This window comes from Xyrauchen texanus, chromosome 46 (genome assembly GCF_025860055.1).
Source record: "Xyrauchen texanus isolate HMW12.3.18 chromosome 46, RBS_HiC_50CHRs, whole genome shotgun sequence".
NCBI classification, from domain to species: domain Eukaryota; kingdom Metazoa; phylum Chordata; class Actinopteri; order Cypriniformes; family Catostomidae; genus Xyrauchen; species Xyrauchen texanus.
Genome location: NC_068321.1, coordinates 26,919,886 through 26,938,421, shown reverse-complemented (window position 1 = coordinate 26,938,421; position 18,536 = coordinate 26,919,886). Strand labels below are relative to the sequence as shown.

At 40.8% G+C, this 18,536-nt stretch overlaps 3 protein-coding genes across 4 annotated transcripts in view; all 3 read right to left on the bottom strand.

Moving 5' to 3' along the window:
- LOC127638174 (neuronal acetylcholine receptor subunit alpha-7) overlaps positions 1–18,536 on the bottom strand; it is a 320,680-nt gene that overhangs the window by 181,636 nt on the left and 120,508 nt on the right. The gene's annotated exons all lie outside the window — the stretch shown is intronic.
- LOC127638166 (histidine-rich glycoprotein-like) overlaps positions 1–18,536 on the bottom strand; it is a 137,451-nt gene that overhangs the window by 6,068 nt on the left and 112,847 nt on the right. The gene's annotated exons all lie outside the window — the stretch shown is intronic.
- The window catches only part of znf609a (zinc finger protein 609a), a 134,603-nt gene that overhangs the window by 90,047 nt on the left and 26,020 nt on the right, over positions 1–18,536 (bottom strand). Inside the window, exon 2 of the mRNA XM_052119573.1 lies at positions 5,430–6,300. Coding sequence (XP_051975533.1) covers positions 5,430–6,167 — 738 coding nt within the window. The 5' untranslated portion in view covers positions 6,168–6,300. The remainder of the gene's footprint in view (positions 1–5,429; positions 6,301–18,536) is intronic.

Below are 18,536 nucleotides of genomic sequence, written 5' to 3'. Positions count from 1 at the left end.
TCCTCCCTCACGCGCGCACACGCTTAATGCAGCTAGATTAGAACGCGATTGCTCGCGACTTTAATCATAATATGATATATCTAAATATATGTCCATATGCATTTCTTATCATGAAGAAAATTGGCAATATGCAGCTTTATTAATAAGAGAGCACTTCTTTGCACATTAGTTTGGAAATTGTTTTTTATTAATTCTATGGTATGCGTGTTTATTTAAGTTTTGATTTTTAGTACTTGGTAAAAACTTAAATTAAAAGTTGTAAAAGTTGAAGAAAATCTTATATAAGTGATCAAAAATACTTTAAGCATACATTGTTCAGTTTTGTTATAATTAAAAAATAATATATTTAAATTAAAGTGTTGCTCAATGGCATATTTCTGTTCTTAGTTCTGCTGCTAATGTTTTAACTTTGTTATTATAAGTGTTGCTTAGTAACCTGTTTTTGTGTTTTGCTTTGGTACCGAAAATGGTATCGAGTACCGTGAAATTTCACTGGTATTGGTACCGACTACTGAAATTTTGGTACCATGACAACACCAATTTCAACTACGTCAGAGCGTCTACGAATCTTCGATAGAGTTGTTAGCAGGGCAGCCAGAGCGAATTTTGATGCTCTCGCCTCCTCTGGTCTGAACGCACGGTAAGGAAACTCAAATTTTGAGGTACCTTTTTCTTAATACGAGTTACCATCATCTGCAGACAATTGCAGTCTGGATTACTTGAGATGGGATACTTGCTGGCTGCCTAACAAATCCATTGAGCTGTATTCTACAACTGCGGCTAATTCCCTGCTTCAGCCAATAACAATGACTAGCAAGTGTGCAAACCCACGGCCAGTCTGTTTTTGGTCAAGCGAAGACCCAGATGTTGGAAAACACAGTTTACGATTGCAATAATAAAAATGTTCACACCCAGCGCAACACTTTACCCCTCAGAAAAGATTTCCTGGATCGCCTTCCGATGGGGCAATAAACTTAGCAACTCACGTCAGTGAGAGTTACGAGCATGCACTGTGATCTTGGAGCTGGACTGACTTCACAGTGCATGTGGTGTGGTCGAGAAGCAGCTTCCACTGACTCAGAGTTTAGAGATCACCTCTATTTTTAGGGTCAGAAATCTAGACTGCTGAATCAACACTACTGTTGCAAACGCATGCGCTTCAAGCAAGCAATAGGTTTCGGTTTCAAGAGTAGATTTAGCAAATGTTCAGAACCAAGTAAACCATTTTTGATAACATTGTCCCAAAACAAAGAGGTGAAGGTGGGTCATTTCTATGCAGTTGTGTGGAATTGCACAACAATGGCTCAACCATTGATGTGAGTTTGGGGCGCGACTACCAGTTTGTCCAAAACGAGCAAGACGAGGGAAGTGCTTGAAATGATCATTATTGCAATTCAGTTAGGTGCTAGTGGTGCAGAAATATCAAAATGCACCTTTAGGTTTCTATTTCTTATCTTCAAAAGTCAATTCACTTCAAAAGCCAAGTGCAACCCTTTAAGCAGTCATCTTAAAGGGCAAAGTACACTGTGGTTTTCCGCATGCCGCAAAAATCGTAATCAGCACAGTCGGCACGGACAGTCCACTTGCAAACAGTCTGCACGTACTGTTCTGATGACTAAATGTGTGATGCTCATCTTCGCATTTTGACTATGCTAAAAGAGTATTACAAATTCGTAGTGCGCATGTAAAGGTTCTGCACTTATATAGCGCTTTTTATTTTAACCTTAGAGGTTACCAAATCGCTTTACACTGTGTCCCAATCACCCATTCACATACACCAATGGCAGCAGAGCTGCTATGTAAGGTGCTAGCCTGCCATTGGGAGCAACTTGGGGTTCAGTGTCTTGCCCAAGGACACTTCGGCATGTGGAGTCGTGTGGGCCGGGAATCAAACCACCAATCCTACGATTAGTGGACAACCTGCTCTACCACTTGAGCCACAGCCGCCCCATGTGTAAAACACGTCCGAATGGGCTCGCGTTAAAATAGCATACGATAGCTCGACTGTGCTCAAGATGGAATGGCACCTGTTAAAATTAAGTATACCTTACCGTACGTTCACACCAGAGGCGGCGAGAGCGTCAAATCGACCGGAAGTCATTCATTTTCAATGACAGCCAGCGTCTCTCGGCGGCGAGAAGCGGCGCGGCGAGTCTTCGGCGGTGTGGGCGTCAGATGGAAGATCAAGTGCAGTCAACATTATGGTAATGAGCTGTGACGCGGTTCAGCGGCAACCTATTGGAATATAGAAGTGCTCCGTTCTAGCGAAGTCTAGAGAACACAACCGGGTAAACTTTGGTTCCCACCAAACATTCGTTCCGAAGATAAAATGGAGAAACTAATTATTGCCGTTACGGTTTTCCCTGTAATATATGACCAAGACCACAGTTATTATTACAAATGTATTTTATTTTGATAACAAACAACTATAATTTTAATTACTTTCTGCCATCGATCAATTTCTTATTTTCACATTTTAAAGAGTTCATGAGGATATACGCTACTTGTGATAGGTCGGCAAAAAGTAAATTGTCCACATGTCTGGATGTTTAAATTGCGGCCCCTTTAAATATAGTTCACAAAACAAAGCATTCTGAACAAACGTTGCCGCCTATTTCAACTACGTCAGAGCGTCCACGAGCGTCCTTGAGCGTCGAAGGCAGGGCAGCCAGAGCGAATTTTGACACTCTCGCCACTAAACAGTTCTCTGTTTTTATATTGCAAAACCGTGTCCTCAACATGTATACACAACATACCTTTTTGCATGGCACAAGGGTTTGATTTTTGATAACTTGTCCGGGTAATGTCAACAATACATCCCATAATTGTAGATATCTAATACTTTAGTCAGTGACTAGAATGGCTTGTTAAAGAAGGTCATCCCCCTCACAGTTGAGGTCATCAGATAACTGCAGCGAGAGGTTAAATTAGCCTGTGTTATTCTCAGGGCGATAATGACTGTGTGCACCATGTTAGTGGATATGCCAGTCCAGCAGGATTAAACAGTGGGTACCAGCACTCTCACATTCCTGCACGGCCATGCAAGGCTTCGGCAAGGTGGGAAAACCAGCCCTGCCTGCTGTCAAGAGTCCATGAGCCCACACGCCCCACCCAGCACCATGGAACAAGGAAATCTGAAACCACTTTAGCAACAGTTGAAAAGCCGGTCTGGTCCCCCTCCCTGACATTTGATAGCATCCCCTTCTCACACCTCGAGATCTGGTTGTTAAGAAGCAAGAGGAATTTTCTGTTTTGTTTGAGCTGCTGTGGTCCCTCCCCCCAGAGGCCCCAAGCGAATCCCCGGTGTTTGTTTAAGGAATGTACCAGAAAACAATCGGGCCAGTCAGAGAACGACATGAATGGGGGCCATTGGTATCGGAGTACTAAAGAGCCAAAAGAATTGTTTTTCCAGGGACAAAGCTCAGCCTTCCTCTTCTTCGGCTACAACACTTAGCTAACCACAAGAACAGAATCAGGCAATGAGCCAGGCAGAAAACTAGACCTTACATTAAATAAACATTTTTATAATCTATAAACATGTTTATAAGACCTAACTTGTTCAGCAAGATTCTCTTTCAAAAACGTTAAAGCCAAAGTACACCTCGGTTTGCCACATATTGGTATGTCTAGCACAGTGTGCACATTCCAGAAAGCCACAACATGTGAAATCGAGCTCGTGTAGCCAGAAGAGTCTCCATTCATTAACATGCGTTGAGTACGTTTCATGCCTTAAATCGTCCTTAAACAACTCCCACATCTTTACACATTATCTGAACAAAAACATCAGATGGATCTAATCCACCATTTAAACCTCAAGGGCTTTGGGAGTTAAAAGTAGAGATATTTTTTATAGTAACAAACCTTACTATTAAGACGCATGTACGGTTTATATAAAACAGGCATGAAAACCAAACAAATGGTTGATAATTCCATCTCACAAGACACTCTCTTTCAAGGAGGGTACAGATGGACGAACATCAATTCTTTATAAGGAAAATCCCTTTGAAGGCATGTTGCCTTTTTCCAGAAGCCTATATTTAGCTGCCTATCACAATTGAAAGCAAGAAAAGGGATCCAAGTGTTACATTTCAATGGCTCCCAGGAGGGCCACTAGGTAGGGAACACAATGCTGTGAGAATAAAAAAAACCTACTGCTGAATACTGATTGAGTCACAAGCAAGGATTTTCAAAGATCTATTGTAAGCAGATATAACAGTCTTCAGTTTTATTACACAGGCCAGACTAAGGGTTGGATAAAGTCAATGTTGTGGTGTGCTAGTCCTCACATTGAATTATTACAACTGGAAGACTCTGCAGTTTTAGTTTAGCACAGTCCAATTTCTACGTTTTTAGTTTTTTCTTCAAAGGGTGATAATTTCTAGAAAACCCCCACAATAAGCCAACAACTCTGGTGGTACAGAGAGAAAAAGATCATAATACCACAACAAGATATCTGAAGCTCCAACAGCTTAACATGTAGATAAAAATGGTGAAAAAGTTGCTGTGACATCATGATTGACAGCTGTGATTGACAGGTTCAACAGACTTTTTTTGGGGATCTTCGGAGGACTGAGGAGATTGGAGCTTTAAATGAAATATCTAAATTTCTATAATTAATTATTTCACACCGTCATAAGTCAAAAGTCAAAAGTGCAGGGGCGTGTGCTTGCGATTGATTCAGCGAGAGTGAGGGCGGGGCTTTGATTTCGCGGCTTTACTTCCTGCTCACTACTGCGCAGGTCTGGTCCCGAAATCGCAACTGCGCAGACTCAAGTCCCAAGATGTCAGCGCCATATCGGGACACTGGCGGCTTCAGTTCTCACCAATGGAAAAGAGCGAAGGGGCGTCGTCCATCTTTTTTTACAGTCTATGTTTGCATAACATGCTCATTTAAGCATGATCAAATTGTGCAGTACCTCAACTGATAAAGCGTTGCCATAGCAATGCAGATGACTGGAGTACGAGTCCTGAAGAGCATGCACGTGTCGACACGTGAGCCAAAAGTGAAAAAGAGCATAACACCACAACAAGATATCTGAAGCTCCAACAGCTTAACATGTAGGCTAAATAGTTATTTTGTAAATAACAACTGGTGCAACTAATTTATTAGGATTGCATTGTTAAATTCTTTCTTTCTTTTGTATGCACAAAGAATTCTGGAGTTGCTGGTTGTGTATAATAAATGCCATTCATTGGTATCAGGTCTCTGGCCTCTTTCCTAAATCTCCTTTAGCAGCACAATATGCATCATTAAACTCTGTATATATTGCATTTCACAATCACTATCCATGATTCACACCCTACTAAGGCCCACTGAAGGGAAGCAAACCATCCAAGCGGTCAACAGACAATCACATCTGGAGTGCAAATGTAATCAATGCAATACTGTGTTAAGAAGCTAAAACGAATTAAAACAACTTTGGTCTTACCTTCTCGCTTTTTACTTTCTTTATGGTCCTGCAGTCATTATTTTCCACTTCTTCTGGTTCGCTCTTGATAGCCAACGGTGCGATTATTCCAGCAGTATCGAGGGTAATATTCCCCAGTTTCTCGGCACCGTCCGTATTTTGCGATCCCTCAAATGAGGTATTGCGGGCCTGCCCTAAAGACACGCCCTGGGTTGCTGGGTCCTTTTCTTGGGGCACGGTCCCACATTGTACCCCTTCGTTTTTCTCCTTTTTGCTTTTCCCAGAACCTTCCTTGTCCTTTTTTCCACTTGGCACGTTACGGGAACTCTTATTACTCTTATCGAAACCTTTCCCAGAGCTGGGTAAAGTTGTAGAACCACTTCCTGAGGTTAGTCCAGTGCCCTCATTTGTGGCCCGCCCCTGGGCGTCCTTCTTAGCCCCATCAGGGTTCGAGGACTTGCTACTGTCCTTGGAATTCTTGCTACGTTTAGCTTTGGATTTGCTATCCTTGATCGGAGGTGGAGGGACCGGGTTAATGAACTTGATGTTGTCCGGCAAAGCCGCTACAGCACTAGAGCCAGCAGCCATTCCGTCCCCGTCCTTGGTGCCAGACATCTCAAGCTTGTCTTTCTCCAAGTCTGCGTCGAGGTCAATGATCAGGTTGCCTACACCAATATCCCACTCATCACCACTGTCGTAAGTGTCCACCGCATTCGAGTCCACACCTTTCCCGCCTGCAGTGCCACTACTGAGGGACATCTTAGTGCCAACGGCCCAAGTGTGCCACCAGGAGGTCTGACTTTCTCAGACAACTGGGCCAGTCAGAAAGCGCATCTACACCAGCTTCAGGGTCCTGTTGGCTTCCCTCTTCCCAATTACCCACATTATTGCCCTATGGGAAGAAAACAAAACATGTAAGTGGTATTTTAGGACTAATATGACCATTCACCTTTAAGATCAAGAGATCCTTGAAGCATTACCAACCTGATATACATTTTGCAAGTTGTACTTTCCTACATAAATTACAATTGCAGCATCATTACTGATTCCAGATTACTTAGGCTAGATTGGTTTCCAATCCTGGTCCAGCAGTACCCCAACTGTGCAATGCTGGTGGTATTTCAGGACCAGAATTGTGAAACACTGTGGTAGAAAATTAGTATAATTCTTCATATAATCAAGTCAAATTACCTTTCATGTAGTGTGTAACATAGATTTAAGTGAACAAAAACATCCTGCAAAGTTTTATATATGAAAGTTCACCGAGTCGACTCTGAGTCAATGTAATGAATCGATTTTCCGACGAGTCATTTTCCTTTTCATTGTGACGTCAAGACGAAAAATTATCAAATTGGCCGCGCCCACTCATTGCGCGCGCAGACACCAGGGAAAACTAGAAAACATCATGTCGACAACAAGACGCTGTGGCTGTGTTCTGAAGTGCGTATCAAAAGCGACCTTTTTTCCACTGCCCAGGGACGAGCATGTGAAGAATCAGTGGCTAGAGTTTATATTTACAACTATACCACACAAGTATCGCCCGAACCTTGTGCTGTGTTCGCCTCATTTTAATGACGATTGCTTTACGAACATGAACGCTTTCAAGTGTGGATTCATGAGCCGGTTGATACTGAAGGAAGGTTCAGTACCAAGTTTATTTGGATCAGCTTCCTCCTCCGAATCACAACCTGTAAGTATTATTAATAATTGTTGCTTTTATGTGTTTTTTAGCATGTTAATAAGTATGTGTGTGTGTTGTGTACGTTACGCTCAGCGCAGCTTCTAGGTCTCCAATGTCAATGTTTTTGAAATATGTGAAATGTTTGGCGATGTTATTGGAGTTGTCATAAAGAATAGAGCAATAACTTGTAGTAATGCAGTGCTTTACCAATATGTTTATGCGTTGGGCTAATGCAAACAATTATGTGATTGGGTGTTTACCACCGAACTTTGGGCTATGATCGCTAACATATATCAACTCAAATTCCTTCTCTGATTTTGATTTTTTTACTACAAAGCGGTGATGGGCGTTCCGTTCCCGACAATCTCTACACAGAGTATACCAATCACAACTGACTGGGTCATCTGACCAATCACCGCAGACTAGCGTCACGCAAAGGAGGGGTTTGGAAAAATGAGTCGTTGAACGAATCATTTGGGAGTCGGTGAGCAAATCAGGTAAACATAAATGCATATTATAAGACAACAAAAGTGTTTTTTGTCATTGCATGCATGTAAAACTGTTGTTGGGGACTCTGAAAACAATATTAGGAACATTTTAAATGCCATAATAGGTGCCCTTTAAATGAAAAATGTGTTTGAAAACCATGCTTAAAAATGATTTATCTTTATCAAATACATAATGTGTTTGTTGGCTCTCTGGACAGAATACAGCTGAATCACGGTCACCCAATCACATTACTCAAACTGTTCCCAGACTTTGCATCAAAACACACATTGAACCAATTTCCTCCTCCGTCAATAGGATGACAATAAAGCCAAACAACTAACCACTAGACCAGTGGTTCTCAAACTATTTTGTACCAAGGCACATCTTTGTAAATATTACATTTCCAAGGCACACCATATTTTTTTCATCAAAATACAGTGATGTGTACATCCTTATAAATGTGAAATATCAGGGCTCTGAGCCAACATTTTTGTTTAGGAAAAAATGCAAAAGAATTATGATGGACAAAAATAATATGATGATTATAAAACAATGTTTGTTTATTCTTTCAAACGTGCATTGACCTGGAATTTGCATAAGCATGATAGATATGACTGACTCAGAGCCATGCAGGTGCTTTGTAGTCTTATTATGAAGAGTGAACGTTTCAGCAGAGTATGCCGTTTTAATAGGTTTTTGCAGTCTGACATTGTTATGTTACAATACCTCCTTTAGAAGGAGAATACTGCAAGTTTGGTGCATCGTCACCTTCTCGCAGTTGTGCAAAGAGGCTCTTATTGTTAGTGACATTTCATGGTTATTTTTTTATGTTTGAGATTTTGCTTAATCACGTTGCTTTAGACGAGGATGCTGACATGCTGTTTACTGGAATCGTGCATTTTATGCATTCGTGCATTTTGTTTGACTCGCTATTTTTCTCAGAATCTTGCAACTGAGCTCGAGGTTAAGACATCATCCATCAATAATTATTCAAAACACTGTCCGTCATTTTGACAGCTAGGACTACAAGCAAGAATCTCCGCTTTAAGCATTTTCACATGGTTTCTCGGATGATGCGTGTACACGAAAGAGAGAAACAGCCGTGTGAGAGTGAAGAAACGGTGCTTTGAATGCAAAATTAACTAATCAGTTAACTCTTAGTACTTGGTATATGATGCATCAGGGAGTTTTTAATTCTGATTGTAGGTTGCAATAATAAGTTCATAACTTTGGGTGTAAGGTCAGCGGTCACTTGCACCGATTCAGCCAAATAATTGTCTGAATTCGCACGCAGAAATTTTCACTAGCAAATGCTGAAGCTCTACAAATTCCATGGCACAGCGGCCCACCTACCTTGGCACACAGTTTGAGATCCGCTGCACTAAACTAAGAGCGGCTTAGATATAGCACTTGATATTAAGACTAATGAGTTTAAAGACGCAACTTCGAAAGCACAGCACGTTGTCTGCATGCTGAAAATTCTCCGCGAGAAATTCAAAATTAGTCTCTTATAAATTACCACCGTTTAAAAAAAAAATATAGGTAATTTAATTATCCAACTTCACTTAACAACTAGTCTCTTGTTAAATGACAAGTCAATACTGACTCATCCCTAAAAGACATGCACCACATCAGGGTGTATGACATCAATAGTCTAAGCATGGCATGCTTCAATGCTCTTAAAAAAGTAGCTTAAAAATTACATTTACATTTATGCATTTTTATCCAAAGCGACTTACAGTGCACTTATTACAGGGACAATCCCCCCGGAGCAACCTGGAGTTAAGTGCCTTACTCAAGGACACAATGGTGGTGACTGTGGGGATCGAACCAGCAACCTTCTGAGTACCAATGTATTATACAGAGCACTTATTACAGGGACAATCCCCGCGGAGCAACCTGGAGTTAAGTGTCTCATTCAAGGACACAATGGTGGTGGCTGTGGGGATCGAACCAGCAACCTTCTGATTAACAGTTGTGTGCATTAGCCCAGTACGCCACCACCTCTCCGCAATTACTCATGACTTTTTGGTGCAACCCCTATATGAACCTTTTCGAATGAAACAGATCTATTTCCACGTGCCGCTACGTCTCGCAAGACTTGTTGAATAAATTACATCAGTACAGCACTTTTTTATTTTTATGCAATTTGGCATACGCTTTGGTCACTCCAATGCGACTTCCAGTGCACTTATTACAGGGACAATCCCCCTGGAGCAACCTGGAGTTAAGGGCCTTACTCAAGGACACAATGGTGGTGGCCATGGGGATCGAACCAGCAACCTTCTGCTTACCCGTTCTGTGCTTAAGCCCACTACTCAGCCACCACCAGTCCTTGTATACACTTCTATCAGCGTGCAGCCTAGTCTTCTAGAGAAGCGTACAGTCTGCATCTACTTGCGTGTAGGTTTGTGGTCAAAAGATTATACCTTGAAAGGCTGAGCACTAGCAGCACTATACCCTAGCTTTAATGCATTACATTAAAATTGAATCCTTTCTATTGTCAAAGATACAAACAGTCTTGCGATGAGTGGTGTTTTCCATTAGACAGTCTCAAGACCACTCAATGAACCCTTGCTGAAAACCAGAACCATTAATCGAGAACTACCTTTATTCATTTGGCAGACGCTTTTCTCAAAAGTGACTTACGAAAGAGGAAAACATAAGCGAATCATCTTAAGGAGACAGTGGTATGAAAAGTGCCACACTACAAAGTTTCACTAGCATCAGAATAGCATTCAAACTAGTTCTCCTGGAGGGGCTCCAGTATTCATTTAGTGTAACACAGAAACATAACAGAGACTCACAAAAGAGGTCCCACAAAAGCCTATACAAACCACAAACTGGGTTAACAACATTAGAGTTTGGCAGTTGTCAAATAAAACTAAGCGCTACTTAAGTTGAAAAGGATGAGTCTGGATTTGAACTGCATCTTAAATAGCCGAAGAGACAGATGGCTGAGAGAGAGGACACTAATCAGTGGTTTGCTGTAATCTGTCAGTCCACAAGGGAACACCGAGTGTGTACTGCAGGAAGCGTTCCAAACGTCTGCCGTTGGAACTCAAGATAAGGCTGACGTCCACTATCAGAGTGATTCATCGCTCCCCTGGTTTCCCCAGGACACATCTGAAGCCTGTGGCTTTTAGGACAAGAGTTCTTCAGTGCAGTGAAATTTTGAGACACCATTTTTTGAAGCTGCTGTCATACTTTATAAGGCAGCTCTCATTTCTTAAATCAACATAAAATGAAATGTACAACCCATTTTACTTCCATGAGCAATTCAGTGATTTTGACAAGAGAAAATTTAGTTTGGGACTTGAATTTACCCCTCAGGAACCGACTGAAATACTCACTGAAACATAAGACAGAGAGCCTCTGAACTCGCCTCGGGTTCTTGCCGTTGGCAATAAAAATAATAAACACACTTTAGAAGAATTTATACAACCAAACACAGCTGAACCAATGATGCAAGCGACTATCATGGTTTACCTCTGCTATAAAACAGAGGCAAGTAGAAACCCTCAGTTCTCGGTTCAAACAGAGAAGGCAATAGACACACTACAGACATGCACTCAAAGTTCGCTTTTTGATGGATAATCAATGAACACTTCCACAACCCTAAACACACACAGTGAAGCTGCGAGAAGCATGCGTACTGAAAACTGTAATTACATTTTGTTGCCCCTCACCTTTGGCATACTTGCCAATACATAGCAGTGGGTGGTATAACCAAAATGGTTTATCATCACAGTAACTGTAATCGCAATACATCACGATAGTTTGTTTCGTGGAAAACTGGTTTAGAATAGCATTCAAAGATTATATGACTGGTTTGAACTGACAAAGTCTACGGTAACTCAGATAACCACTCTGTACAATCACGCTGTGAAGAATATCTACTCTGAGATGCGCCGTTGGCGCTGTTTTGGCGGTACACAATATTAGGAAGGTGGTTTTAATGTTGTGGTTGATCAGTGTTAATTGCTACATATTTTGGCAACTGCAAACAGTCCACAATTTGGGTAATGAACTATTACTTGCTGGAAGAATTGTTACTTAACTGCAATAATTATATACTAAATAAATGTAAGCGTTTATTGAAAACTAGTTTAATTTATCAAATAGACATTTTCGCCTTTAAACCACAGATGAGAAGGTTTTATTCACTATGATTTGTACCGTGACAAATAAATAAAATGCTCAATATGCATTCAGCACATGGTTCATTAATATTCTTGACACCGCATAATGCTAGCTAGCCCCAGTCAGCTGCACGCTTTTTAGCAGTAATGTTTCATTAGTGAACAAATCCAAACATTGACTTGTGTTTCCTGTACACTAACATCTCTCCCTTTCGAAGCCAATGAGATCTAGTTTAAAGCATAAATCTGCTTTGGTGGCTTTTCAAGCCTGTAAAGCCTACAGCATGAGCCAATAGCATTTGAGAGTGAGCTGTGAAGAAGCATATCATAGGTTTGACCCACTGAATAGAAGTGGATCGAGATCTGTTGACCAACTGAAGGAGAGGAGCCGGCGTGTAACTCGTTTACTTACGTAATCTCATTTAACAAGGAGAGAAATTGGATGAATTAGGAGTAAAAGTGAAATCACATTACAATGACATCAGGACATAATTGAATCACTGAATTATTTTTAAGATAATATTATCGTCTTTTTGTAGTCATTTGTGGGGAAGATGCTTAAACCCTGAGATGCTGAATTCTTAGTAGATTTACACTAGTATAATTACACTTGTTTCGGTTGTGAAATATATTTTCGGTTGCACATCTTATGGCACGTTACGGTTCGACTCGACTCACTTTACTTGTCTGAGCTTGCATTTCCTCTGCAGTTTACTGCCGCCTCGACATGGGTGGAATTATAGGCTGATCGCTTAGTTGCACCGCCTCTACTGCCGTGACATCATCTTAAATGCGACACAAACATTACTGACCATAAACAATAACATGGCCGCTAGCTGTTAGCTACTAGTGCTGCATAAAGCAGTTGTTGCATGCTGATTTTACACAAGTGTAACAGTTAAATTGGTCTGGTTGTTTTAGAAGCTTTCCAGTAGCTGGACAACTAAATAAAGAGAAGCTTTCAAGCAGAATATAGAGTTAACGTAACAAAACGTCCCATCCTCCATCGTGGACTCCAACAACGCCGTGACCGAGTCCAGTGCACTCTCCCTCCCATTGCTCGCCGATTTAGATAGCGTCCATTTGGTCGAACCACTTCCACTTTTCCTTGATGGTTCTGTAGTCACTTTTAGGATTTTTTTACTTTTCTCTACACCATTGGTAGGTCCGATGGTAGCCGTGTGCGTCCAACAGCTGAGACACTTCCTGAAAGACTTTTTGGTTTAATTTGTCGCAATGTATGAACTATAAAAAGACGCAATTTGAGAGAAGTACCGACGCGTCGCCGATGTCAGCGAGATATCTAGAATGTTAAATATCTGGACCCAAAATCATGCAGTGTGAAATATGTTTTGACTGAATACAACTGCAGTGTTGAGCTACAGCCAATGGGAGAGCAAGAAACGGGGCATGGGATGTTTCAGTGGGAGGAGTCCTGATGTACCTGCAACAGAACATCAACTAGCGGCTGCAGTATCAATAAAGTCTCATTGGACCGAAGAAATGGAGGATAAATGAGTGGAACATTGGCAGGAGCACCAGCACCTATTAGACGTTTCCTCTGAACTCTAGCACAACCGGGTGGAGGCGGAAAAGAGAAATCGCCAAATCTCTTGGACAGTCAGGTCAGCAAATAGTTCGATATTTCAGTAGGAGGAACTTTTTCATATTGTAACCAATACAATATACGATTAAAAACATACACATCATATTCTGAAATGCATAACATTCGATCATGCATTTGTTTTCATATCTCGTACCACTTCTAGCGTTTACGCTGTTGTGAAACGTAATTTAGTAATTTTTTAGTTAGGAGGCATTACTTGAGCACAGGGGCGCCGTATAGGGGGGAAAGTTAGGATCATTCCAAGGGCCCCTGAATGACAGGGGGCCCCAACAAATAGGTAAAAACTAATTTAATTAATTATTTTTTTTTATTATATTATACACTATATAAACCATCATCATTGAGTATATTTCAAATAATAATAAAATTAATTATGTCTTTGATTTTACTTATTTTGTCAATAAAAGTTAAATATCCCCATTGACCAAAAAATAAACATCCATATTGACCGACCACCCCCCTGTATCTGCATGAAATGGTTTGGTCCTGCCTTAGCGCGCTCATCAGTGAGTGAATGACAGTGTTTAGTTGCAGACAGTTAGTCGATGCGCCAGAAATACAGATTACAATGTTGAGCAGTATAAGAAAATCTGGTTTTCAAAAAAGGAAAGAGAGAAAAGAGAGAGAGGAAAGACAAAGGAAAGGGTGTCAATCTGTAACCCAGTTTTTCACCAAGAAAGGTGGGTAGCCTTTAGTCTGTGAGTGGTATTAACCTGTTGTCCATAGAGACAGAGCGTATTTAGGCCACGGAACAATCCAACCGTCTCCATTGACTTTGCATTGCGAGAGACTGCCTCCTTGTCATTTATGACTTATAACAAAAAAACAAAACAATGTCTAAAAGCTGCTGTGTGACAAGGTATACAGCAAACAAGCTAAATAACCCAGAAATAATTTTTTATAAGCTGTCGACACCAAAAAACGGTTTGTTTCAGGACATAAAAGGAGACTACTACCCGAACTACTCTGAGAACTACGCCCACTGGAACGCGACATGATATTGTAAAAAGAAAAAAGAAAAAAAACATTCATAATTTTAACCATGTCGTTTGCTTTTTTCACCACCCTATGTGAACCTGAGAGGAGGAGATATAACGCGTTGCGCTCAGTCTCTGTAGTGAAATAAGCTAGCTAGCAAAAATAAATAAATAAATAAGTTAGCTAGCTGCAGGTGTTAGCCTACATTTCATCAACATTTAATCAGTGCAGGGAAACTTTTAGCAAGGTATTCATATTAAATCATTGTCCATGCCCCTTTTAGCAGACTTAACAACAGATGAGTCAGCAGCACCCCAGTCTCCCCATAACTGCACCCCTCCCTGTCCCTGTGAAGAAGGTGAGCAACATCGTGTAAATGACTTAGCATCATTCCAGGGAGTCTGTGTGGGGTTCTCTGTCTCTCTTGCTCTTTTTACCATAACAAAAAAGAAAATGAAATATTTACTAATGACAGAAATCAAACACAAATTATTTTCTCACATAATGACCATTATTGGCTAGAAAGCTAGACTTCAAAGACTTGATCAATGACTTGGCTAGCAAGAAGGCTTGGCGCTGGGCTCTTGGTGAGTCAGGCTGAGCAAGGTCTAGTGATAGCTCTCAAATGGTGTGGCTATGGCTATTAACTTACCATTTAATTTGATGTCACTGTTAGTGTTAGTTTATGACCATATTCCAAACCTCAAAACCTATTGATTTAGCGTAGCACTATAATAACCCTGATGTGAAAATTCCATTTTACCCGTCAACTTTATTTAGTTGTTGGCGTATATGTGCAGTTAAGTTCAAAAATCTGCTTTTTTCATTGTTTTGAGATGATGATGTTAATTTACTTTGAATAAAAAGTTAATATATATTTAGTTTTTTTCTTTTTTTTATAATCTGTCATTAATTTTACAATAAAAATACATTGAGACTGTAAAGGATTGCCTTTTTTATGGTGGCTTTTAATCTTGCATCAAAGAGTGAACTGCATACTGTATCAAATCACTGTACAAATCACCAGCAGTAAATATTGTGCTAGTACTTGTATTGAACTACAAGAAACAAGACAGTTGCAAGCCTTTGATTAGAGTTATGTAAAGGTTTTGATGGCAAAGTTAGGCCCTAGAGATGTGGTGACAACAGCTGCGCAGAAGGGGCCCAATTCGATTTTTTTGTCATGGGGCCCAAAATTCCTGGCGGCACCCCTGCTTGAGCATGTAACATAAATGTCCTTTTTTCTCTCCGGACAAGTGCTTAATGCTTAATGTCGAGCCCTAGCTAAACGGGTACATTCCATAACAGCCCTAGCTAAACGGGTACATACAGACAGGAAAAGGCAACAAAAAATGCCCCCATCAGTGCAACGGTTCAGTGAACACCCAAAAACATTGTTCAGCAGCACTCGAGTGGCTGTGGAACAGGCCGTCCTCTTCATTACTGCAACACTCAGGTACTGCTGATCTTCCAGTGGCTGTAAATAACAGCTCTAAACTAATTTAGCTTTCCCTGCCACATGCCAGCGAGTGGTGGGAGAGCTCGGGGGAGAGCGAACTGCCTTTATACCCGCTCACATACCGACCCCGCCCGACACGACACGGGCCTAATTAACACAGGCAGACCATGGCAGACGCCTCTGCTTGATGGAAAAACATGAGCAGAAAATAAACCAGGCACTTCTCGCAGAGCAGACCAAGGATCGATACCTGTCTTGCCCCTGTTTGATGATGAAAAACAGATAAAAGAGTGAAACAACACAAAAAGATGAAAAAGTAAAAATCAAGAGCCATTACTCCAGAGGACTCTCTGACCTGATTGAGAAGCGCTTCTGCATTCACTCAGATCCTCCTCAGAGTTTTAATTCCCTCTCGGCAATTCAGTAATTGAGATTCTGTAATAAAAACGTATTTCAAAGGCAGAGAGTGTGGCAGACTCTCTGTCAGAGTAAATCACAGCTCTCTTCTGAAGACCAAGAGCTTGGAGAAACACAGGGAAGCACTTCTCTCGGTTAGATTACACAACGCATCAGATGAAAGCTCCAACGCTCGTGTTTTTATCTATATTATGCCTTAATTGAAGTTAATTGAGCTAAAGTTACATTGAACCCAGAACAATTCAAAGCTTTGAAGGTGTTTTTAAAGACATCCCGTTTCAGTGGCATGCCCAAAATTAAAGGGTTGTAATTCGATAAAACAAAAAAGTATTTGGTAGCATTATAAACAAATCTTTTCTATTTATTTTAATGATATAGATTCTGATACATTCCGAGACTCTCAAGCTGTGTACACACTGCCAGCGACATCGCGCGCGACAGCGACTCCATCCCATTCATTTTCAATGAGAGCACAGCGACTTTCGGCGACACGAGCTGTCGCGACCGTTGGCGACTAGATGTGGGCGTGTCCAGCGATGCAACAAAGTTGAGACAAGTTCAACTTTATTCAAATGAAGAGCGACTAACGGAAGCGACAGCCAATAGGAGAGAAGACGAGAGAGCTCACATGATCCTTCTCTCTCTCTCTCTCTCTCTCTCTCTCTCTCTCTCTCTCTCTCTCTCTCTCTCGCTCTCTCTCTCTCTCTCTCTCTCTCTCTCTCAGCTCCTGCAGTAACGGAAAGATGAAAGGCTAATTCTTGCTGTTAGCAATTTTCCAGTGCTCTATGATATGTCTCTTCCCACGTACAAGGACATTTTTAAGAAAAATACTGCGTGGAAAGGTGTATCTGAGATCGCGGGGATTTTGTGGACCCAGACAGACCGGCGTTTGCGTTTTTGCCGCAGATAAACCGCCGCTATGGCAAACAGCACGCCTTGTTTCTCGCTCATCTTTGATATAAAGCATTTTATGTACTGATTCCATTTATATTTAGTCTTTTCCCTCCAAAATGTTGCTTTTAGCGCCAAATAAAGCGATTTGCTGTCAAGAGCAATGGAATGACATCCGTGAATGTCATTTATAAACGTTACTAGGCAACCAGTAGCGGGAACGCCCACTAGCGACTTCACCGCCAGTCACTGGCGACCTGCAGCGACAAAGTCTCTGGCAGTGTGTACACAGCTTCAGCCGAACAAACTGCTAAATAAATACAAATAAAAATCACAACAACAAAGCCAATTCTGATTTGACATTATATTTCACAGGGTGTAAATAAGGAGGCTCAGAAAAAACGCTTTTGTTTTGTTCCCACTCATGTCATCTGCATCTGAGAAAAATATTGTGCTGATATGACAAAGCAATCAAAAGTTATAACATTACAAACACTTTTTTATCAGTGTTCAAAAACATCTCCACACAAATAAAAGATAATAATTGTACATAAGAACTAATTACACATGCTAACACAACAATGACTAAAGGTTTGCATAGCATGCAGACATGATTTTAGTCATGAGATTTCACAGAATGAGTTTCATTCTGTGTCATTTGAGTCATCATTGAGTCTGTGTCGTGTATTTGGCGCCATCTCCTGGTGGTCATATGTAACATTGTGCTTCATGTGGATTATCTAATGATCTATACATCTGATTATCTTGTGTGTGGACACGTTTGAAAGATAATCACAGACTCTAAATAATCATATGTGATATTTAATGTGCCGTTAAAACGCGGCATAAAAGCAACACCAACATAATTGTCAAAGACATATACTTAGCTATTACTCGCTATATTTTCATCTGTGAGTAAAACAAATAGTCTGGTTGTATTTTACTCTTAAAGAGCTTTCCAACAACATATGACACATGAATATTTGATCAGTTTGACGTTTTTACTGATTGCACTCCCGGGCTATTTTTTGACTGAATACTTCTGATTTGTCTGCAAATTTTAAAGCACTAGGTCATTGGATCAAATGTGTGGCCCACGAGAAAATAAAAATAATTGTGCAAATATTAATAACTACAGTCTTGACCAACACAAAATAGGTATCGTTTTAAAGCTTAGAAGCGATACCTATTTTGTTTTCACACATTTGATCCAACAGGGACGAGAGGAGAACAGCTGTCCAATCCCACCCACCACACAGTAAAAATGGGTGAAATTCGATATGCGCTTAATCTACTGCACTGCTGATCATGCCGTCAATGAGGCATGCAACTCAATTATTTGCATGACAATTTATAGTCAATAAAATGTTGTAACCGTTACAGACCTACAGTACGTAATACTACAGCAACGAAAATATGCATTTAGAATTAAGTGCCTTTATAT